Source organism: Gadus morhua, chromosome 12, assembly GCF_902167405.1.
Source record: "Gadus morhua chromosome 12, gadMor3.0, whole genome shotgun sequence".
Classification (NCBI taxonomy): Eukaryota; Metazoa; Chordata; class Actinopteri; order Gadiformes; family Gadidae; genus Gadus; species Gadus morhua.
Genome location: NC_044059.1, coordinates 19,350,837 through 19,374,273, shown reverse-complemented (window position 1 = coordinate 19,374,273; position 23,437 = coordinate 19,350,837). Strand labels below are relative to the sequence as shown.

Below are 23,437 nucleotides of genomic sequence, written 5' to 3'. Positions count from 1 at the left end.
TGCACCTCCATGCACCATCATCTGCATAGTATTACACACCTACAATTATTCGTACATTGTTTTTAAACCATTTGAGTTGTTATGTTTATGAATTGACTAATATGCAGTCAATTCCGCTGAGACAGAGGTCATAGCATAGATTAACACATTAGAACATTCATTCAACATTCAACAACATGCAACTTACCTTGAAGCCCAGGGCAAAGACGGTGGATGCCCTGAGTTGACGCTGATATACCGCAGAGGAGTTGCTGACAGAAGGGCAATCAAACGAATTCCCAGGAAGTTTCTTTCTTGTTTTTATTCTGATCGGAGATCATTCGGAAAGTAATATCCAATGTAATTTAGCGAACGTAATGATGACCCAACGGGACCATCTGACAGCTCCCCATTCACCCCGACAATCGGTGTCTAGAACAGGAGATGAAGCTACACAGAGAGAAAGAAAGAGCGACTAGAGCGAGAGAAATAGAGGGCGAGAGAGAGAGAGAGAGAGAGAGAGAGAGAGAGAGAGAGAGAGAGAGAGAGAGAGAGAGAGAGAGAGAGAGAGAGAGGGGGGGGGGGGGGGGGGGGGGGGGGGGGCGAGAGGGAGTGAAACAGAGAGCTGCATGGAGAGATTGAGATATGGAGAGCGCTCATACAGAAAGCCATATGGTCCCATACCTTCAATATTGTTTTTGTGTTTTAATAATCCTGAATTATGCCCCCCCAAAAAACAGCTGGCTTGTTTTAACAAGGAGGATATACCTATTCATCTGCCCTAAAAAAGTTAACTCGGATTTGCTTAGTTCAAAATGTATTAATCGATTCGTTTATAAAGTAAGTTGCATTACTTAAGTTGCCTTACTATAAGTATGGGTATGTCTTTGTCTTTATATTCTAGGCTTGAATAAACGAAGTCAGCTGTGGGTAAAAACGTGTAGCAGTTTGGCTCCATACATCCTGGTCATGAAGGAGGAAAATGTGGCTGACTATTACGAATAAAGATATACTTATCATCATGTAAATCCCAGCAAGAAATTATTTAATCTGCTTCTTTGGTAGAAAACCATAATCAAATTAATAATAATCTGATTTGATTAATATTATTTTCCTTTCTCTCGCTTTTCTCTGTTAAAGTTTATCTTAAATGTTTAACTGTAACATAATTTGGTGTCTAAAATTTATGAAATTGAGCTGTTTCACATTTCATATTGAGCTATTTCCCTCCCTACATATGATTTTCAGTAGGCCTATGTATTATTTGGGTGATATGTGAAGTCAAAAGAAGTCTCGATGACTGATATTTCAGCAATGGACAGCAATGTGAATTCAAGTGAATTTAAGATATACATTTTCTATTGTTATACAATACTGTTTTTTAGTTGGTTAAAATTATTGACCTGAGATTGCCTATAGATTCTGCATAAGTAGCAATAACGTTACGCATGTTTTTATATTGTACTCAAGGCTGCCCTCGTATGGTGGTTTCTAATACTACAGGGAGGGCTCATGCAGCAACACAATAACAATTATTTTGTATTTTTATATTTTTATTTCTAGAGGCTTGTGTTTTGCATTTTGTAGCTGTCATAAAAGCAATGGGTATTATAAATATTAAGCTTTTATTCTGAAGTCAACATGTTTTATTTTTACAATGACAGATACTTTATGGACGGGCCGATAGCCAATGAACCATGAGACATGAAACATGAACCAATCACGGACGAGGTTGGAGTGGCTTGGTGTTGCGTTGAAGACAAGTTCTTCTTCCTACTTTGCAGCGTGAATTACCTGGATGCGTTTAATAGTCAAATATGACTATTGTAATTATGTTATTTTGAAAATGGACGTATTATCTGCATAACGTAAGTACCTGCCTACGTTATTATATTTCCTGGCCGTCAGCATCACCAGTGCATTGATGCTACTCACAAGACAGTAGCATGTGATATCGATTACACACGCACGCACACACACGCACATGCACACACAGAGGAGAACAGATGATTAGTAACATTTATTTCGCTCCCAGTAGTTTTCTGGGCTTACGTCAGATCGAGGTACTCCAAGTGCTATCGATCCAGTATTGTTAAGTATTGCAGAGTGGAGAGGGGGAGGTCAGACCGAAAGGGAAAGCGTCCGAACCCTGGTAAAAGGCATTTCGATTGCTGACATTCAGCTGACTTACAAGACGCCTTTCTACATTTCCGTCGTGTCATTGGCGGTAAACAGTGGTTCCACCTCGGTACTTTGCATCAGAGGTTGCCCTGTCGCCGCTGCCGTCCCTTCTGAATGACTTCACGGGACTTACTGCCTGAGGTTTGAAGACATGGATTCTAGCTACTAAACATTCAATCCCACAGTACCACTATAAGCCAAGGAAGCATTTCGCAGGAGCTCCCAATTAATTCAATCTGGACTGAGGATTCCTGACGAGTCAAAATGGTTCACGTATACAACTGCCATCCTTTTGCGTCGCAACAAATCGTACAGGTCAGTGATGCTCCATTTTGCCATGTACGACATACCTACTGATCTAAAGTTAAACGAGTGACGGTACTCTTTATTTTCCTTAGGTGGAACAGGAACCAGGACTTTTGTGCTCCGGTGGAGGAGTTATATTTGTTGTGGCCACAGGAGGATGCAAGGTTACATCGAATTTTATTGTTTTTGCCTGGTTCCGATTAACTTAATCATTTGCAATCACAAAACAAAATACTTCTTTTTTTTTTTCATTGGATCATTATTCAATTTCCCGTTGAGCGTTGTTAAAGGTCCTGCATTGATGAAAGCAGAACAGGTTTTTCTGTACACACTGAACTGAAATCCAGATGTCCAATTATTGGGAATCAGTGCTGTGTTCATCTCGACTTCTTTTTTTTGTTATTTTCTTGCCATTGACCAACCAACTCAAGGTGGAGGCCTACAGTCTGGACCAGGAAGGTTGTCCCCTCCTGTGTCGCTTTGCCACCATGGGCACCCCCAGGATTATCCAGTACAGCGCTATAGGTCTCTCTCTCTCTCCATCCTGTTCTGTATTCATGTGGCAAAGGTCTCTCTCACTCACTCACTCACTCACTCACTCACTCACTCACTCACTCACTCACTCACTCACTCACTCACTCACTCACTCACTCACTCACTCACTCACTCACTCACTCACTCAGTGATATTGTGAGTTATTATTAGTGTAATTTATTTGTCCACAATTTTTTTAGGTTAATTGGAGTGTGAAAAAGGAGGTCAAATCAGTGTAATTTTAATGTACCATTTTAACCAGAGTAATTAGCAAGGGAGATCTTTGCTAATGGCAGTAAACACTGGTCTAAAAGTTAATTTCCATCTCCTCTACTTCACCTCATCACCTGCTGCCCAGGAGACTACTTGGTGACGATAGAGGACAAGAACAACGCAACTTACCTCAGAGCGTACACCAACTGGCGCTACCAGGTGATCACAAACACTCCCTCCCAGACAATCAATCAAATCAGTGTGGCTGCTAATCTCTCTTCTGCTCGCTCACCCGTCCAGGCAGAGGAGAAGTCCCGCGTAGGGGTGCGCATGCTGGGACACCTGCTACGCGGAGCATCCCAGCGGTCCGTAGCTCAGATGGAGATTATCGAGATCCCATTGTCGGAGCGGCCCGTCGCCGTGGCATGTTGCCCGGTAACGGGGGATCTACTGGTGGCCTGCGAGAAAACCCTGGTTTTGTTCACCTTGAGGCGGGAGAGCCAACATAACTTGGTATACTTGGTTTGAGCACATCATTTTTGTTTTATCCATCCATCCATCCATCTATCCATCCATCCATCCATCCATTCATCCATCCATCCATCCATCCATTCATCCATCCATCCCTCCCTCCCTCCCTCCCTCCCTCCCTCCCTCCCAACCTCCCTACCTCCCTACCTTTCTTTTGATTAATGGTTAAAAGATTTGGTAGATGCAGAAATGGGAATTGGAGTGCTTTATAATTCCCCTTCTCCCAATTTCATCAAACGCTTTTGCCCAACACCCAACGTCTGCTTTACTTCCAGACTGTTAGTATATATATGAGCATCGTTTGGCTTGCAGCAAGTACAAACACAATGGTAGAACATTTCAATCCATTTGATAGAGGCTCTCAACCAATATCAACACGTTTAGTTTCTTAACAGACACTGACAATGTGCTGACATTATCCAATATGTTTTACTCTGCAAACTCAAGTCATTCCTGTCCCTTGTAGTGCTTCTACTTGGTCTTGTTATTTGATGCTACTGTACACCTCATTTGTTCTTTTGTTCTTTTGAAAGAACCAGTTGAACCCTCAGAGTTCCTTCCAGAACACACAGCCGAGCCACAGTAAGAAAGCGGGTGAGTCCACTGCAGAAGGTGTATACACCGGAGGCAACTTACTTGAGTCAAATTTGAACCTGCTTGCTCTTGTTTATAATTATCCATCCAAGTTAGTTGGAAAAAAACAATCAAAAAATTGGTTTCAGTGGATTTATTTCTTGGAGGCCATCCATGTATGCAGCGATTACATGTCTGGAGGACCCTTTCATTTATCTGTATATTTTCATTATGTTATGGATTGAGAGGAAGAAATAATTATTTCCTTTTCTTTCCCGCCCTTTTGCGTCTATCTAACTTATTATAACCATGTGCCACTCCAGCTCCCAGATGTTATCACATGTTTATGGTAAACACAACAATACTTGTTGAAACAAATTTAACGTGTTCTCAGAAGGTAGTTGGAGAACTTCTCTCAATCTATTCCTCTTCTTTCTATAGTTCCAAATTCTCCTTCGAACCCAAATGTTTCTGTCCTGGATTTTGAGCGCTCTGTCATCCTCCACATTCCAGGACTTGGACCTCAACAGGTTCTTTGCTCTACTCTGACGACATCATTGTGTATCCCAACGCAAAGTCACTTCAACCAACATACTAAATGTTTTCCTTCATGTAACCTAAATGTGAAGGTCCGTTCTCTCCCTCCAGGTGGCGCTGTGTGCGGGATACGTAGCTGTACACGCAGAGCTGGAGGTGCTTGTGGTTAAACTCCACTCCAGCCTGGACCCCAAGACGGCAGAAGAACTGGCAGACATGAATACATGTGGTAAAAACACACAATCAAACTCTCTTTGTGTAAAATCTAAACCCCACATCCTCACGCATGGTTCCTCAATAAAACGGATACAATATGGTCTAACTCTGTTCCTCAAAGCAATCTTGATATTTATACTGATGGTTCCCATATACCATGGTTCCCATTGGTCAATTTGATCAATTGTGTTTTCCCAGTGGATCAAGGGGAGGATCCCGGGGATTTCCTGGTCCTGCAACGCCATCAGGAGTTACTGGGAGAGCGGGCAAGAGACTGTGGTGTGTCCGTGACCATAGAGAAGACGGGTATGGAGGAAACGGGACAATACACACTCTCCTTTGTTCTATACAGGTGAGTGTGTGTGTGTGTGTGTGTGTGTGTGTGTGTGTGTGTGTGTGTGTGTGTGTGTGTGTGTGTGTGTGTGTGTGTGTGTGTGTGTGTGTGTGTGTGTGTGTGTGTGTGTGTGTGTGTTATTACATCCTCAGAATACTATACCACTGTATCAATAACCTGACAATAGTGTGTTAATGGACTATTCCGGTATTTTGAAGATTGAGCCCCCTTTCTGGTTTGTCTAGTATGAAATAGAGTGGTTGACTTCCGACATTTTGAATATTGGTCCTGTCCTCGGGTATTTGGCTCATTTCGATTTGGCATTTTGTAAATCCATTGATTATGGTTGAAAGATTCATTGTTCGGAAATGGAAAGGGGGTCTGGTTGTAGTCTTTTCGCTTGGTTCCCCGTCTCAACAGTATGGCTAGAATGGAGCGAAAAGACTACAACCAGCCCGCCTTTCCGTTTCCGGTCCAGGTGCAATGAGCCTTCCAACCGAAATCAATGGATTTACAAAATGCCAAATAAAACAAGACAGAAACTGTATTTCGATACGATACTTGATTTGGAAAATCAACAAACACCACTAACCACTCGTTGAGTTGCACATTTCTGAAAACAAACGTTCAGGGTTGTTTTAAGGACAGGTTTGTGAATACCCGTAGCCAGCCATTGTGAAGTAGGCAGGGGTGATTCGAAATGAGCCAAATACCCGAGACAGGACCAATATTCAAAATGTTGGTGTCAACCACTCTAATTCATCCTAGACAAACCAGAAAGGGGACTCGATGTTCAAAATACCGGAATTGTCTTTTAAGAAAGGATAAAATTGGAATAAATGTTGCTCATCCTTTTCGAATACCGGGACACGTTGAATTTTATTTCACTTATACCACAGTCACCAACAGCGATAAGTTATCTTCATCTATACCGTAGTAATAATGCCCTTTTAACTGTTAAACCAGAAATGGACCTTCCAGTACTCATATTTGTCTTTCTGTCAACAACTCTCCCTCTCCGTCTCTCTCTCTTCATCCCAGGCGGTTTGCACCTGACTTCTTCCAGGGCTGCAGTGTGGAGGAGACCAAACTGCACTCCCTACAGCTCCACCCAATGTTCACCAGTGGGTGCATCAGAGCTAGAAGTGGATTACACCATAGTTTATTTTGTCTTTGCAGTCGAGTAAACTTGATCACTCTCTTTCTTTCTTCCCTTCCTTCGTTTTTAATGTTTTCTTCTCTCATCTAATCTCTTCTCTCTCTGTCTCTGTCTCTGTCTCTCCATTTCTTTGTCTCTGTCACTCTCTCGTTCCCTCTCCTGGCTCCAGGAAACAAGTCGATGCAGTGCCCGGAAGAGCCGTCCTGTGTGTTCTGCTTCTTCTCGCTGCCCACCACCGGCTACCTCTACAGCCTGAGGGGCGGAGTGGAGCTGCTTTCAGCCTATCAGTACCCAGAGAAGGTCCTGCGGGCGGTGCTCACAGACGACCTGCTGCATGTCATCACAAAGTGGGTGTCTTGTTGTCTTAGGTTGTCCTGCTCCCATATCCCACACTTGGAATATGAAGATGCATGCATGGGTATATAATGGGATAGTGATGTTATGGTTTGCGTCGAGGCATCGGGGCATGTGTCGAGTACGTCAGCTCCCCTCCCAGCGAAGCTCCGTATCGAGTAGGATTCATATAGGCGAAGTGACGCTGCGTGTGACGTTTGAGGCTTCATCTCGGGCTGTTCCGTGATATGGGTTCACAATTGGTGCATCTTTAACAAAAAGAGGACACTGCATAGTTCCAAGATGACTTTAATGGCTATTGAATTAATCACTCTCATTCTCAGTCATCATGCAGTGTGATATCACTTCAAGCATTATTATTACAATTATTAGTACTGTAGGTGATGAAGTCTATTTTGCCCGGGGTGACTACTTATAATCTTTGCCAAATGATATATTTTCTACCATGAGCTCAGGAGATATTTATGAACGGCACACTCACACATGTATCACTGAAATTACTTTAATTCTCAAATGATTTGATGCTGTATCAGCACACGAAGCAAACATTACATTTTGGGTTAGGTTCACTGGAAACTCTTTTTCCTTCATCATAATTTCAATCACCACTAGGTGTCCCTAGCGTACTTATTTGAAGCTTTGAGGTCGAACCACTTTGGTGGTTCATCTGGCTGAGAGTCTTTGACGTTTCATGAGGCATCATCTCGACACCACTATTATGAGGTGTGCAGGATATCTTGTTGGTTTATGGTCGAGATGCAGGAGGGTCTCTAAGGGTTTATTAAAGAGCACAACGCACAGGAACATGTGTTTGATGAATGCAATGCCACATTTGAAACATTTTGAGTGTGGATAATCGAAAAAATGTTAGTCCCCAAGGAGGCCTCAATTCTTCCCTGTGTCTGTGTGTGTTTTTCGGTGTGTCAGGAGTGCTCTGCAGTGCTTCTCTGTGCGCTGTGCAGCAGTAGCAGCTCGAGTGGAAGACCCTTACATCGACACCACCATGAGGGTAGGAGCCCTACCCCCTTACCATTATCCCATCCTCAAATAAGCAATACGCCATTGTTCATAGAGAAATATTATTGGTTTCCCTAATTGAAGGAAGTTGAACTAGGTACTAGCTAACGTGGTTCCCGAAATGCTAATTATTTGTTTTTATATCATTGTTTAGCTTCTACTCTACTCTGCTACACAATCAGGGTTCATGTCTATGTGTAACTATAAAACAAAAGGGCTTACTGCATAGTCATATTCGAACAACCTGCCCGCTGTGTGTGTCTGTGTGTGGGTGTGGCCGTGGTCCTCCAGGCCTGCCCCCCGGTCAGCCTGAAGGTGTGCGCCCTTCGGATGCAGCTCTTCATCGGCCTGCGCACAATGTGTGCACTGGGCCGCCACGTCATGCTGCTCTCCGCTGCCGACGCCGAGCCGCCCGAGGAGGCCGACCGCGCCACACACACGCGCAGCTTCATGTAAGTCAGCAGTGGGCAGATGGGGCTCTGGTTTCTTTGTTTGTATTAAGCCCCTAGTAGGCTGCTGCTGATGTGAGTACCAAAAATACTGGCCTAGGTGTGGGTGGGTGTTTGGGTTTTGTGTGTGTGTGTGTGTGTGTGTGTGTGTGTGTGTGTGTGTGTGTGTGTGTGTGTGTGTGTGTGTGTGTGTGTGTGTGTGTGTGTGTGTGTGTGTGTGTGTGTGTGCGCGCGTCAGTGACTGCACTTGTGTCTGTCTGTGTCTGTGCCCAAGAGCAGGAAATACTGCTCACTAGCATGTCGGGATTTAGTGACGGAGTGTGCGTTCATCATTACTGTTGTTATTGTAGGGAGTTTAGGGAGCACTCAATGCTGACCGATATTTTCCTGGCGCTGGGGATTGATCCCACGACCACGCCAGCTCTGGAGAGTCTACTGTCCCGGCCCTTTCTGTAAGAGCCCAAAACCCCTCTGTATTCCAGGGTCACTTCAGACCAAGCCGCCACACCTTCACACACTATGGCACCCACCCCAAGTAGGGATTAAAGGTTTGTAGCAACTTAATTGTACTGATATATAAATCAATCATTGATTTAGAATGGATGCAAAGTAACGGTAAAGTGATCATAGCTGTTATGTTAAACGGGACTTATGGTTGTATAATGTAAGTCATACTATGTAAACCTACACACAATCTTTTTTCTCTCAACAAAATACTTTAGTTTTGTAGTTCTTGCCACAGTTTCAATGTTGGCAAAAAAAACATCCACTCTGAATGAAGTTATTATGAATTAATCAATTATAATTCTATATGCTTTATTTTAAATGATATTATCAATTTAATTTCAATACACACATCATCATTCTATTCTGTGGCTTGGTCTAATAGTGATACCCTTCCTGGTTTGGTTCCCAAGCTCAGCTGATCCTAACTGGCCTAACCCCCTCACAGTGAATGAGTTTGTGTGTGTAGCTGCAGTAGGTGTGCTTCATAGCGCTCTAAACAAAGAGGCATACCAACACAGACATCGCACCTGACCAAGACACTATCATTCACGAATGTGACTGACAAACAGCATGCCTTTCATTCTAGCAAGCAGTTAAATTAGAACGTTGTAAGTATACACACAAACACAAGAACCGACAATCAAACAAATGTACATTTTAAAACCAATTAAGCAGCAGTCTTGCAGTCAGATACGTTTTTTCCAATATATTAACTTATAACATAAATTTCATGATGCTTTGTACACAAATGATTATTCAGTTGATGCATTTCATAGCACCAATAGCAAAGTGTTTATAATTGTGTTATTGGCTGTGATGATTGCATGCAGTCAGACTCTCCAATAACGGTTAAGAACTGGCCGCGTTTCTACACCAGCTACAGATGCATTTGCTATGTCAGAAGGTGCTTTTAAGAGAGACACATTTTTGCCTTTTATTATTGTGTCATTAGTCATGAATAAATATTTTTCTGAATCATCACATGACTCCTGTATGATCTCATGCCCTATCAAGCATCCAATCAGATCTTAAGGTATGGACCACCAATCAGATCTTTAGTTTCGGACAACCCATATTGTGCAGTGTACTCTAAATCAATTTCATGGTAAAATTCATAGTTTCACATCATAGTGATCTCTTTGGATAGCTATGTATAGAGGAGGAGCAGGGCCAAACCAGCCCATCCTACCAGTTCAAGTACCAAAAAGCATAGTGATTCAAGAAGAAATTTAGTGTATTGTCTCTACTTCAGGTTAGATTGGTGGACTTCTGACATGTAATGTTCAATTATTGCCACTTCACAAGAATACTGATGGCTGAATCATTGACCCAAGCGGTGTCCAAAAAACGATGAGTTCGTTGACAGTGTTTGACTTTTCACACCAGGAGCAAGAAGTGGGCCGGTTCCCGTCCTAAAGCGCCCAGCGTGACCGGGCATGGATGGAATCTGTATGTGGTCAACACAGTCTCCCCTATCACACTCTACCACGAGATGGTAAAGCACAAACACGGGCACTTTGTTTCACAGTAAATATATAAGTAATACATGGACACGGCAGCTATTTGCCATTTTAGAGGATAAGTCATTTAACCCCCGGTTTCTTCTTTACTTAATCAAAATGATTTTATATTTTTATGTAAGTAGAATGTAGAAATGTAGTTTAGTGGGGGAGTTGATCCGTTTTGGCCAAAAGCCATTTTTCCTCTGGAATCCTGCAAACTTATGTTATTCAGTGTGTGGGTGTGTGCATGTGCATGTCTTTGACATGCATTTTAGGTGGAATACAGCTGTCGTTACGCAGAAACCCACCCAATGGGCGAGAGCTGTCGCCACCTCCTCAGTGAGGCACACCTTATCCTCCGCGCCACATTGATCAAGCCCCTGCCAACTGCCAAGGGAGAGCCCAGGGAGCTGCCAGAGATGCCCACAGACGGAGAGAAGGCCCAGAGGCCCACCACGGATGCATTCACAGACAGCAAGGCAGAGAGACAAGTGATGGAAACAGCTTTCAGAGAAAACTGTGCCCAGCTTGGAGACTGTTTCAGCAGGTACTCTGAAACCAATAAACAGCTGCACTGCCAGAAGCACACATGGCTGCATTACATCTTGGTTGGCTTTCATTCAAAAAAAACTTTCCACTAAGTAAAGCTCTGCTCTTCCCTCCTCTCGTCTAGGGGCAACCAAAAGGACTGTCATCTAGCACTCCCATACTATAGGATGTCTGGCTTGTCTATCACAGAAGTCATGTCCAGGAACCGCCCCCTGCCCATTAGTCCATGCAGCTACGGTCCCGGCTTCGTCTTTTACCTGAACCATTTCCTATTGGAGGAAACTGACCAGATCTTAAGCCAGGTACAGAGGCACACACACACATATGAAGGTATTATTGTAGCAAAAGTCTTTAGCACCTGTAACTGCAGATTTTGTATGCGTACACTAAAGTCACAAATGTGTAACAGTAAATTTGAAGTCGTAAATATTTATTTAGCATGTGTACTCTAAAGTCACAAATGTGTAACAGAACATTTGAAGTTGTAAATATTTTTTCAACCATTGTAAACACTATGTCCCTCCAGAAAAATGCGATCGCATAATTAAACGCATAATCAGCCAAAGTCCACATATTCATGCGGGGGTCGCATTTTTTCAAATATGCCACACTTTCACTGCATAAATTGCCTATTTCCGCGCAAAATATGCAGGGCTTGCATGATTTCATAATCCCCGCATTTTCGTTGCAAAAGAGTCACATATATCTTAGCAGAAAGTTGAAAAATGTTGCGTTTACTGCACACAAGAGCAGCCATTTCCCCCTGTTGCCATGGGAATGTTATGAAGTGACATAATTACGCGACGTGAACGTCATCGAAGTTCCCGCATTCTTTTTGCGAGTTCCCGCAATTTTTGCAAGTTCCCACAATTTCATTGCAAAAATTGCATAAATATGCATATTTCATCGCATTTTTTAAGAAAATGTGCCACATAATCAAGGATTTTTGGCCGCAACAATCACAAAAAAACGCCGCATTTTTCTAGAGGGACTGGGTCTACGAGTTCACAAGTCTGTGATACAGGTGCACAAATCCTATCCTGTGCATCACAACTTCAAAGAGTCATGCAATTGACACTTTTGCTACAATCATTGCAGCGCAGTTGTTGCAAAACATGTTCGCACACCGGTGTTTCATAATCTGAGAACATGCCCAAAATGTGTGCATTCGTGAACCCAAATGTGATATAATGCATCAGAAGTTGCACATCTGTGAAAAATTTCCTCACAAATAAAATGATATAGAACGCTATGTTGCTTCAGCATTTTAATGAGCGAGCACAAGTCCATCGTTACAACTGCTCGATTCTGCTCATGCAAGTTTCAGCTTTGGTTTTTTTTGCAGGTAGTTTTGCAACACGTATAGGTGATTCATGTATAGCAAAAGGGATTTGTATCCGTATGAGGCAGAGCTTCCGTGGGCGGGACAAAATTGCAGCAGTAACCAATGAATGTTGCCGGCAGGGGGTGCATTTTTCAAATTACACTGGGACCATCCAAGCAGACCATTAAAATACATTGAGGGACACTTGCTAATGCAATAATTGTTAATGCAATAATTTGGGGGGAATTCAGTTGAATTAAGTCATTGATTTGACATAATGTAAGATACCCAACTCCGTCATGTAGGATGCCCTCTTGTCTACTTTCAAGTCTCCAGAAAGTAAGAGTTTGCTTGGATGGTCCCAGTGTAGTCTGAAAAAAGCACCCCCTGCCAGCGACTTTCATTGGTTAATGCTGCAATTTTGTCCCGCCCACGGACGCTCACGCTCTAGTTCACATTTGGGTTTACAAATGCACAACTGTTGTGCATGTTCTCAGATTATGAAACACGGGTGTGTTAATGTGTTTTGGACTAACTGCTCTACAATGATTGTAGCAAAAGTGTCAATTGCATGACTCTTTGAAATTGTGATGCACAGGATTGGATTTGTGCACCTGTAACACAGACTTGTGAACTCGTAGACCCTATTTATTATTGTTTACAATGGTAGAAAAAATATTTACGACATCAAATTTACGGCTACACATTTGTGATTTTAGTGTACGCATACAAAATGTGCAGTTACAGGTGTTAAAGAGTTTTGCTACAATAATGCCTTCATACACACACACACACACACACACACACACACACACACACACACACACACACACACACACACACACACACACACACACACACACACACACACACACACACACACACACACACACACACACACACAGTAATTAGTGTCACAACTGAATTAGAGGTAGCTGAATAAATCAGTTATTTAAATCAACTTTGTGTAAAAATAAATACAAATGGAGGCGCAAAATGGTCGCCCCTAGCGGCAGCAAATTTAATTTGCAGCCGGGGAGGCCTAGCATTCTGTCGTCGTTTTTCGGTGCTGGAAACCGAAAAAGGGACAGGCCAAACAGATCGTGAGGGGCGGAACCGAGCCGAATGACGACAGAGCTGCGACGGTTCCGTGTTAGAGGTAAACGATAATGGCTGCTGCTGCTGGCGAACAGCTGTCTTTCGACTCGGCTTTGGCCGCGACTCTTCAGAACTTGAAGTTATAATAATAATAATAATAATAATAATAATAATAATGCATTTCATTTAGAGGCGCCTTTCAAGACACCCAAGGTCACCTTACAGAGCATATAGTCATCATAAATCGTTTAAAAAACAAGACATTGTGGAAAAAATAAATAAATAAAATAAACATAATAAATAAGAAATAAATAAAACAAAAACAAGACAAAACAAAACAAACAAACAATCAAAACAGTGATCAGTTAGACGTTGTGTGCGAGTTTGAACAGGTGAGTTTTGAGTTGTGACTTGAAGGTTAATGGTGTCTGACTGTTTTATGTGTGGGGGGAGGGAGTTCCAAAGCCTGGGTGCTGAACAAGTGAATGACCGGGCACCCATTGTAGTGAGTCGTGATGTGGGGATACATAGTAGTCCAGCAGAGGTTGAGCGGAGGGAGCGGGAGGGAGTGTATTCTTGGAGGAGGTCGCAGAGGTAACTGGGGGCTAGGTTGTGGAGAGCTTTGTAGGTGAGGAGTAGGGTTTTGTATTGGATGCGGTAGTGTACTGGGAGCCAGTGAAGTTGGATGAGGACAGGGGTGATGTGGTCAGATGATTTGGTGCGGGTGATGATCCGGGCGGCTGAGTTCTGAATGATCTGCAGTCTGTTGATGAGTTTGGTGGGGAGTCCGGTGAGGAGGGCGTTGCAGTAGTCTATGCGTGATGTGACAAATGAGTGAACTAGGATTTCAGTGCTGGATTGGGTCAGTGATGGGCGGAGTCTGGCGATGTTGCGGAGGTGGAAGAATGCAGTCCGGGTGATGTTGTGAATATGGGGTGCGAATGAGAGGGTGTTGTCCAGGATGACGATGACGCATTTATCATTTTCTTTGAGAAATGAAAAAAGAAGTGCACTGAAGTCTTTCCTGGAAAAGAAAGATGTATTCAGAGTTTTGCCTGCCGGTTACGGGAAAAGTTTGATTTTAGAGCGACGGAAATTTCCGTCGCTCTGACTACGTCACCTTCTTCGTTGCTCTGATTTGTTGTAGCGCTATCCTATTGCGTGCAGAGGGAACTTGAAAGACAACCTTTTATCCCACCCACACTGCCACCGTACGAGACCAGACCCAATATCTTCCCGATATGAGTCTGGCTTACCAGGCTAGCAAAATGGGTGTCCACAGTAGGATTAGTTTCTAAATACAGCTAATGCGGGAGCACAGTGCACTGTGACAGAGTCATGTCTTTCCCCAAGAAAGGGATATCTGGGTCCCAAAGAACAATGAAAGCGAACTAAGGGAAAAAAAACTGATAACTAGTATCATCAAAAGTAAGTGGAGCACATGTGACAAACCCATCGAACGACTACATTCTCAGCTTTTAATCTATCGTACACGTTCTTTCGTAAATCGAACCCAAAACCAACTGATAAGCAAGGGTTACAACTAGGGCCCGACCGATTCATAGGCCTGCCGATTTAATCGGCCGATTATAGCCTTTTTGAAAATAATCGGCATCGGCCAAAAAGACGCCGATTACAACCGATTTTTTATTTATTATTATTATTTTTTTTAAATGTTATTGCACTTAGTATCCTGCAGATTGCGCTCCTACTCGCCTTGCTCACTAACAACTTTAGCTGCAGTAAAAAAGAGGATATTGAATTTTACCGTACAACATGAAAGCACGCTCGCTCAGGCAGCTGCGCGCTCACCTCACCAATGTACACAAGACGCGTTGTTTGAGCATGTTGTGCCTGTTTTTCTTTAGGTCCCAGGCCATGTTAATTTGTTATACTGTAGACTCTAACGGTGAGACCATACTGCTCAGCACGCACGTTTTAGTCACTGCTCACGAGCGCAGATGTTAGTTATTTATTTTACATTTTACATTACACTCATTTTTGACTGTAAATGTATTCTAAAACACTCAAAGGTTCTGCATTCAATTCACATATTTGTCACAAGTGTTTAAAGTATATTTAAGGTATCAAAAACTACGTTTTATATGCTGTTTTTTTTTTGTTTTTTTTATCGGCCGATTAAATCGTAATCGTAATTTTTCTCTGAAAATAATCGGCATCGGCACTCAAAAATCAATATCGGTCGGGCCCTAGTTAGAACCAGGCTTATATATTCAATACTGAGCATGTGTACAGCAATATCAATCATTTCACTTCATATTATCCTCACAAATAATAAATTAAGTGAGGATAATATGTGACAGTGTTTCTTTTAACCCTGACCTTTCAAACGATTTGTACCTTTTGCATTGGTTTTATTGTTTTTATATGGATATTCTGCCTTAATAGCCTGGCAAGCCAGACCCATATCGGAAAGATATTGGGTCTGGTCTCGCACGGTGGCAGTGTGGGCGGGATAAACGGTTGTCTTTCAAGTTCCCTCTGCACGCAATAGGATAGCGCTACAACCAATCAGAGCAAAGAAGAAGGTGACGTAGTTAGAGCGAAGGAAATTTCCGTCGCTCTAAAATCAAACTTTTACCGTGTCCGGTCGGAAAAACTCATTTCATTGTTCATTTCTAAAAGAAAATGATAACTTCAAGTCTTGGAGTCGCGGCCAAAGCCGAGTCGAAAGACAGCTGTTCGCCATCAGCAGCAGCCATTATTGTTTACCTCTAACACGGAACCGTCTGAGCTCTGTCATCATTCGGCTCGATTCCGCCCCTCACGATCTGATTGGCCTGTCCCTTTTTCGGTTTCCAGTAGCGAAAAACGACGACAGAAGGCTAGACCTCCCTGGCTGCAAATTAAATTTGCTTTGATTTGAAGTCGACTGAACCGGGCGCTGCCTGCTGCCGGCTGCCCGCTGCCGGGCGATGGTGCCTCGCGGCAACCGGCGGCATGTCGCAGTTCATGTACTTCAGCGAGTCAAAGCCAAAGTTCCTTTCCCCCAATTCCTTCTCAACCATGGCTCAGATAACCCCCACAACAGTCTCGTTGTGGAAATACAAGACACGTCAAAGAACCGACAAGAAACACTTGCGTTACAGTGTGTGTATTCACACACACACACACACACACACACACACACACACACACACACACACACACACACACACACACACACACACACACACACACACACACACACACACACACACACACACACACACACACACACGTGTGGCGCTCGCACGGTCGAGTCTCATTGGCGGGCCAACGTTTCTGGGCGGGCCAGGCAGAGTAAGGGGAGGAGCTGTGATTCTTGGTGACGTCATAAATACAGACATTCCAAATCAGCGCACTTGAGCCTCCGTTTTTTCAAAGGCGAACAGCTAGTGCTCGTTTTACACCAAACGCAAGTTTTAGCCATTGGGGGACCATAGGCAGGCTAGGGGAACTCATATTTCTGTTAGAAAACCTCATAAAGTGAGATTTTCATGTCATGGGACCTTTAACCTACCTCTACTAAACCTATAACTCTATTCGCTCTGTTTTAACTTTATATGCCTCAAGTCTTGACCAAGGTACTCATCAGATGTTGCCCTCTGAAAAAAAAAAATATATTTCTCAGGCTTTCATGCCTTGAACCACTGTAATGTGGGTGTATGTTTTTGATTGGGAGGGTTTCAATTGTTGACAGGGTACGTCTACAAAGTAAAGAACACAGTTCAATTTAAGTATGCTCACTGGTAAGCTTTCTTTCATTATGCAGTGTAGTAAGCCTACCTCAATATTAGGGTCTTCCAAGGCAAGACCTCAGCTATTGCACAGTAATCATTGTATGGTTTGTTGACGTCTCAAACACTGCGGTGTGCAGACAAAAACAACATCATATCACAACTTTTGGCATGCCTCGTTTAAAAGTTGCATTCGGGATGACAAGTTGTTAGCCTGATATCACGACTAATATGTTGGGTTATCGATGTGTTAAAATGTGGGACTATTGAATAAAAAAGAATGAGAGGGTGCTTGTTTACGGGGCCCAGAATTGATTTCTTCTTTAACTCAAACATCACGTTGCATCTGCAGGAGGCCGCTGATGAGATCATCGACATCTTCAGCCAAACAGAACCCTCTCAGCTGGTGACCGTGTGCGCCAGTCCTGCCATGGCAGACGTCAGCCCTGCCAAGGTGTTGAGGCGGCTGCAGCACCTGGAGCAGGCCACAGGGATGTCTGTTCCCCTGACAGTTACCATGGCCACCATGTCCCTGCGCCTGGATGACCTGCGGCGCTACACAGAGCTGATGGAAAAACATGCCGAGGTACGAGTCAGAGGGATAAATGCCTCAAGGTGAACACTCTGTCCTTCAAATTAAAAAAAAATCAACAAATTTGTACAGGATAATGATAATAAATAATAATGGATTCTAATAGATGAAAACTGGTGTGTGTCTGTGTGTCTGTGTGCAGATGCTGTTAGTGTATGGATTTATTGAAGAGCCAAGGCTGTTGTTGCATGGTGGGAGTGGAGGCCGGGATACCCAGGTGCGGCCCACCCAGTTGGCCAACCAGCTCCGAAAGGACCAACCCGGACTGCTCGCAGCCGCCATGGTCGCCCTGCACGAGAACAACAAGGTCCAACTTGAGCAGGCTGACCAAGTCTTCAAGGTGGGGGTTTGATTTTTATAGACTCACAACTAGTGCTGTCAGTTAAACGCGTTATTAACGGCGTTAACGCAAACCAATTTTAACGGCGTTCATTTTTTTATCGCGCGTTTAACGCAAATTATATATATATATATATATATATATATATTTTAGTGGTGGGCATAGATTAATTTCGGAATTAATCTAGATTAAAATGGCAAACGGCAAAAAAATCTTTTGTTTACCTTGACAACTGTCAATTATACTTGGCAACGGTGAATTATCAAATATAATTCACCGCTGGAAGTTGTGAAGTATCCATGCAAGTGAACGGAGCATAAACAAAAATAATTCACAGCTGAACGCTGGGAAGGCCCATGCAAGTGAATGGAGCAGTCTACAGCATTGAGAAGAGCCGTGTAATAATCCATAATAATGTAAGGTTTAGAAGTTAAATATTTGAAAGTTGTAGAATACATTTAATTAATATAATTTATATTGAGTTAATTTGCTAGAAATATACTTACAATGTTTTGTCAGTTAATCATTTACATATTTATGTTACACAATTATTACTTACATATTTACATGTTTACATATTTAACACAGTCAGGATATTCTGTTGAATCTGCCTCTCTGATTCCCTCACGTTTACCTCAGCCTATATTCTAGCTTCTGATTGGTTAGTTCAGTCACGTGATGGGTCCGAACAAGGAAGTGTTTGAAAATAGATTAACGGCGATATTTTTTTTATTGCGCGATAAAAGTTTCGCGTTAACGCAGCCGTTAACGCCGATAACGGCCCACCACTAATATATATATATTTTTTTTTTTTTTCATTGGCTCAAAACAAAGAAGCAGTAGCCTGACTGCTATGTTCAAGGCAGTATGTTTGTATGTTCATCGTTTAATTGCACTATAGGCTTTTTTTTTGTATCGTCCTGTTTTGATCAGCATATGCCAATGTTGTCATCAATAAAAAAACATTTGCACAAGGCAAGCCAATGAACTTCTTAATGTTGATAAGAGCATTATAATGAGAACAATTAATGGGACAAAGAAATCAAGGGATATTTAGCCTAGAAAAAAGATTTGCGATTAATCGTGAGTTAAATATGACCTTAATGCGATTAAATATTTTAAACGCTTGACAGCACTACTCATAACACAACATGTCACAGTCAAAGTAGTAGAAAGTATCACATAATTGTTGTCTAACCTTCTAAGCCCCATGCCGACCTGCTATCTAGGAGCTGGGCTGTGAACACAACCTGCTGGTAGACTTCTGGGAGGCAGTGCTTGTGGCCTCAACCAAGGAAGCCATCATCCAGGAGCTCCTCTTCCGATTGGCTGTTGTCTACATTGACCGTCTCACCAGTGGCATGGCTGCCCCAAGCAAGTTACTGAAGAGCACAGAGGACCTGGTATGGAACAGTCAGGCCCACCGTGTAGGAAAAGCTGACAACTATTTTAAATGCTGCCACCTCCTTGCGCTATGTTATTACTTATTGATCATGTTATATGCATAAGTTAAGATGGGTTTAGAATCTCATTTAATTTGATGTGTGCATGTGTTTCAGATCAACTCCTGCTCCCATTATGGTACGCTGTACCCCTGGCTCCGGATTCTGACTCCAGCTAGCAATACCGGCTCCCAACAGCAGGAGGCACTACAGAAACTCCAGGCAAGGCTCAGAATTAAAGTATTCTTAGTATCTTAGAAAGTGTATCTGTGTGTGTGGGGGCTGGTTGTGGGGGGAGGGGGGGGTGGTTACATTTTTAATTGCCATGCCCTTACATTCCTTATCCAAGTAACAATTATAACATGACACAGTTGTGGATTTACCTCAACATAGTCAATATGTTCAGGTACTCAATATTTTTTTATCTATACTGTCTGGTAGGGCGTGGTTACTTCGATTTTTTTTCTTGCAATGAATACACATGTCATGACAAGTATGGCTTTAAATTGATGCAGCATGTCAACGTCATCTACGTCATTTGTTGGAGACATTTCTGTTGAGGACAAGGCGTTTGTGATTTGAAGAATGTACTTGGACCGCAGACACTGGCTGGTTGGACAGGTTTTTCTCAGAGTGTAATTCAACCCCATGATTCATCTAATCTTGTGAGAAACACTCAGATTTAAATGATGCGTTTGGGGCTGAGACTTCTCGGAAGGAGGGGTGAGGTAACAACCCACACTAACTCTGTCATCCCTTTAATGCTAATAACCTTTGCACAACACAGTGCTACTAGGGCTGGGCGATTAATCGAACTTCGATCTCGAGCCCTAAGTGCTACTATAGATGTCTGAGAAGCTTAACCCTCTCTCTGAGGCAGGCATCAATATAAACCGATGCCAAGACGGATTTCTAGACAACCACACAGCATGGTGTTCGTGTGCCCTCTTGTGATCAATGTACTTTGGTCACGAAAAAAACAGAGTTCAGATTACAATCAAACATTTACACCAGTTTTTCCCCTGTTATTTCAGTAACACTGACCTCCACTACCACCCCTATGTAGTCCCTCCTATGCGGTCCCTCCATGCCCATCGGAGCTGTTCAGCCTCTTTTAGAGCAGCTGTCCCTTGGGGCCACCCTGTGGGGTCTCAGCCTGCACGTGCTCTGCGCCACCAGGAGGGGGCAGCATGGGAACTGCATAGAGAAACTGCTGGACCACTGTCCTCAGGCCATCATCCCCTACGCCAACCACCACCTACAGGAGACATACATGGTCTGTGGCATGCAAACACACACGCAGGCATGCAAGCATACACAAGAAAGTAATGCCCCTTATCAAACAGCTCAAACTTTTCTAGTGCTTTAACTTGAATACTTTTTGGATTTATTCTCTATTCAGGGTTTCCAAAGTGTGAAAATATTGTAGTTTGAGTTATGATTGAGTTGGCTAAAGATTTCAGATCCGTTCAAAACTGCAGGGGCAGTAATAAATAAGTAATATATTCTTTGACTAATTGATCAAGCAAAATATTCTCCTCAGGCATTGTGGTGGCAGAAGCTCCTCCCTGAGCTGTGTAATAGGACCAGAGCTGAGACGGAGAACGGCATCCTATTGGCTGCCCTTAAAGGTACACCTTAATTACTAAAGAGTAGTAATTATCTAGATTAATGTAATTGGCTGCTGCTTTCTTCTGTCTTTCTGCCTTCTGTTTAAGGGTAGTTATTATGGAAACTAATAAAAATAGAATGTAGAGAATAAATGTTTCAGAATATGGGGCCTGAACCCCAATACAATGCTTGTGTTTCTAATTTGAAATATCTTCATACCCCCAGAAACGCTTTTAGTTGTGGCTACTGAGATTAGTCCAGTTGAGTTCCTGGAGCTGATGCCTGACGATGGAACAGCACTGTACTTTTTGCCCCACCTTTTGGCATGCAGTCAAAGACAGCTACTTGCCTAATAGAGGCACACTCACGCACACACACATGCTACTGTGACTTTCCATGAAGTTACTTGGTTACTTGACAGGAATACAAGAGCATGTTCCAGTAATGATTAACTGCATTCCATCACACACGGAACACAACCATTTATATTCCTTCCAGGTAGCTGGACCGATTTATTTTGTTTTGAAGTTTGCTTTTTTCTGTGATCATATCACAACCCAAGGATCACGTCATCCATCAGATAATGAAGGATGTATTATAACTGCTGCAATGTGAATTGACTAAATCATGTTATATGTTCTCATATTTAGTTTATTTTCAATGCTCTTGAAAGAGCACGATTTTTAATTGTTTTATTTGTGAATTGGTAAATTTATGCATAATTTTCTTTACAATGTTGCTGATGTGCTATGATTACTAGAGTGGACAATTAACGTGTTTATACCTGAATGCAAATGTGACTATATATATTGATTGTTTTATTCATATTTCTTCTGAGAATTAAAACAATTTATAATACAAGTACGTCTACCATATGTGTCTTATTATGGTTATTATGGGTGCCTGGGGTTTGGGTTATTAAGCCAAGATTGATAGGATTCTTAATTTTAATCAAGTTTATTTGTATTTTGGTCCAAAACTTTGGAAAATAGTTTTGTAATTGCGTAGTGTGGACGGTATGCTTAAATATGGCTTATATAAATTAAATAAAAGTCTGACTTCCTGATGTAGGTGCTTTAGGCATATCGTTTTTCTTTGATGGAGATTCTGTAATAGCATAGATGTCATTCTTCTCTTTAGTAAGTTATTGAAAAGATGGTCAGCGAGAATGGGCTATCTAATTAAGGAATTAGACACCAGGGCATAATCCAACACACACAATCAACCAGAACCCAATACAAACCCGATACACACACCCACATTATCAACCAGCATTTGAGCTGTCCTCACAGGTAGGCTGCTTAACGCATTAGTGGATGAACTGCATTCCAATGTCCACACAAAGACAATGCAATATAAAACTACAAGGAAGAACACAACCATCTGAATCACTTCCACGTAGCTGGGCACATTTGGTTGGTTTTATTGGAAGTTCATTTTTTTCCGTCCAGGTGTCACTTCAACAAACACACACAATCAACCAGCTCAGCTGTCATCAATCACATGATGGCTGTGTGCAGACTTTTTTTTGGTTTAAAGAAATATCGATTGTGAGGGACGTTACCTAATACTTTTGTGAAGAACACAACATATAACACGTTGAGGAGAAGATAAAGAAATTAACTAGAGAGAGGGTGAAACGCAGGGCTTGTTGAAGGTGACCCACATACATATATATACGAAGCGGCTGCTGCTGTGAGCGAAAGATATCGAACAGCTAATTGCTAAAATAAGCGTATGACCTAGAAAATTGGCCTTAGTCGGACATAAGGAAGAGAGTGTAGTAGCCGTAGAAGAGGATGACGATGCTTGAGAAGAGGCCAGCCGCACTTGGGACCACGGAGCACATCGAGATGGAGATCTTCGCCTCGGAAGAGTCTCGCGCCGTGGTCTCCGTACATGATACCGAGGAGGGCTACTTCGGCTACTATGTAAGTGTTAGTGTGTTGTGTTTAAATAGCCCATTTTTTTTTCAGTGCTCCGATAAGCAGTTTGATATGCTAAGTGTGAGGGCCTGAGAAGAGTAACCAAAGCTTTTGCTGAGGTAGTTCTTTAAAATGGTTGCATCCGTTGAAGTAAACATTTACTTAGCCTTTAATACATTATTATAATCAGAGAAATTTTGCAAAACGACCATCATCTGCATTCCTTATTTCAACCTAGAGGCACCTAGAGCATCCTCTGGTGTCCGTTTCTGAAGAGGAGTACCTAGAGGCCCAGGTCCAGAGCCCAGCTGAACAGCAATTCAAGCTGAAGAGAGTGCTTTCTGTCGGGACAGAGGACTTGGATGACTGCCCCCTGATTCCAGACTTAAAGGAGGACATGGAGATTGAAATGGAGGTCAGTGAA

General features: G+C 42.6%; 1 protein-coding gene across 5 annotated transcripts; it reads left to right on the top strand.

Moving 5' to 3' along the window:
* Nucleotides 1-1,693: 1,693 nt before the first annotated feature.
* hps3 (HPS3 biogenesis of lysosomal organelles complex 2 subunit 1) lies at nucleotides 1,694-21,952 on the top strand. Of its 5 annotated transcripts, none has more exons than XM_030372737.1 (25): nucleotides 1,694-1,847; nucleotides 2,346-2,475; nucleotides 2,559-2,630; nucleotides 2,898-2,991; nucleotides 3,359-3,432; nucleotides 3,514-3,726; nucleotides 4,278-4,338; nucleotides 4,759-4,847; nucleotides 4,966-5,083; nucleotides 5,269-5,422; nucleotides 6,446-6,528; nucleotides 6,733-6,910; nucleotides 7,845-7,926; nucleotides 8,226-8,386; nucleotides 8,734-8,835; nucleotides 10,277-10,385; nucleotides 10,668-10,939; nucleotides 11,066-11,243; nucleotides 17,456-17,689; nucleotides 17,838-18,035; nucleotides 19,265-19,438; nucleotides 19,595-19,699; nucleotides 20,544-20,753; nucleotides 21,021-21,108; nucleotides 21,314-21,952. In XM_030372737.1, the coding sequence occupies exons 2-25, from the start codon at nucleotides 2,425-2,427 to the stop codon at nucleotides 21,439-21,441; spliced, it is 3,228 nt and encodes a 1,075-aa protein (XP_030228597.1). In that variant the 5' UTR covers nucleotides 1,694-1,847; nucleotides 2,346-2,424; the 3' UTR covers nucleotides 21,442-21,952. The 5 variants fall into 5 exon arrangements, with proteins under 5 accessions (XP_030228597.1, XP_030228600.1, XP_030228599.1 ...); XM_030372739.1 differs by having other exon boundaries at nucleotides 1,713-1,847; nucleotides 2,215-2,475; XM_030372740.1 differs by lacking the exon at nucleotides 8,734-8,835.
* The last annotated feature ends 1,485 nt before the right edge of the window (nucleotides 21,953-23,437 follow it).

Coding starts and splice junctions, on each gene's coding strand:
- hps3 (XM_030372737.1), top strand. CDS start 2,425: ATGGTTCACGTATACAACTGCCATCCTTTTGCGTCGCAACAAATCGTA. Junction 3,727..4,277: donor GGGAGAGCCAACATAACTTG/GTATACTTGGTT, acceptor TTCTTTTGAAAG/AACCAGTTGAACCCTCAGAG. Junction 19,700..20,543: donor AGGCACTACAGAAACTCCAG/GCAAGGCTCAGA, acceptor ACCCCTATGTAG/TCCCTCCTATGCGGTCCCTC.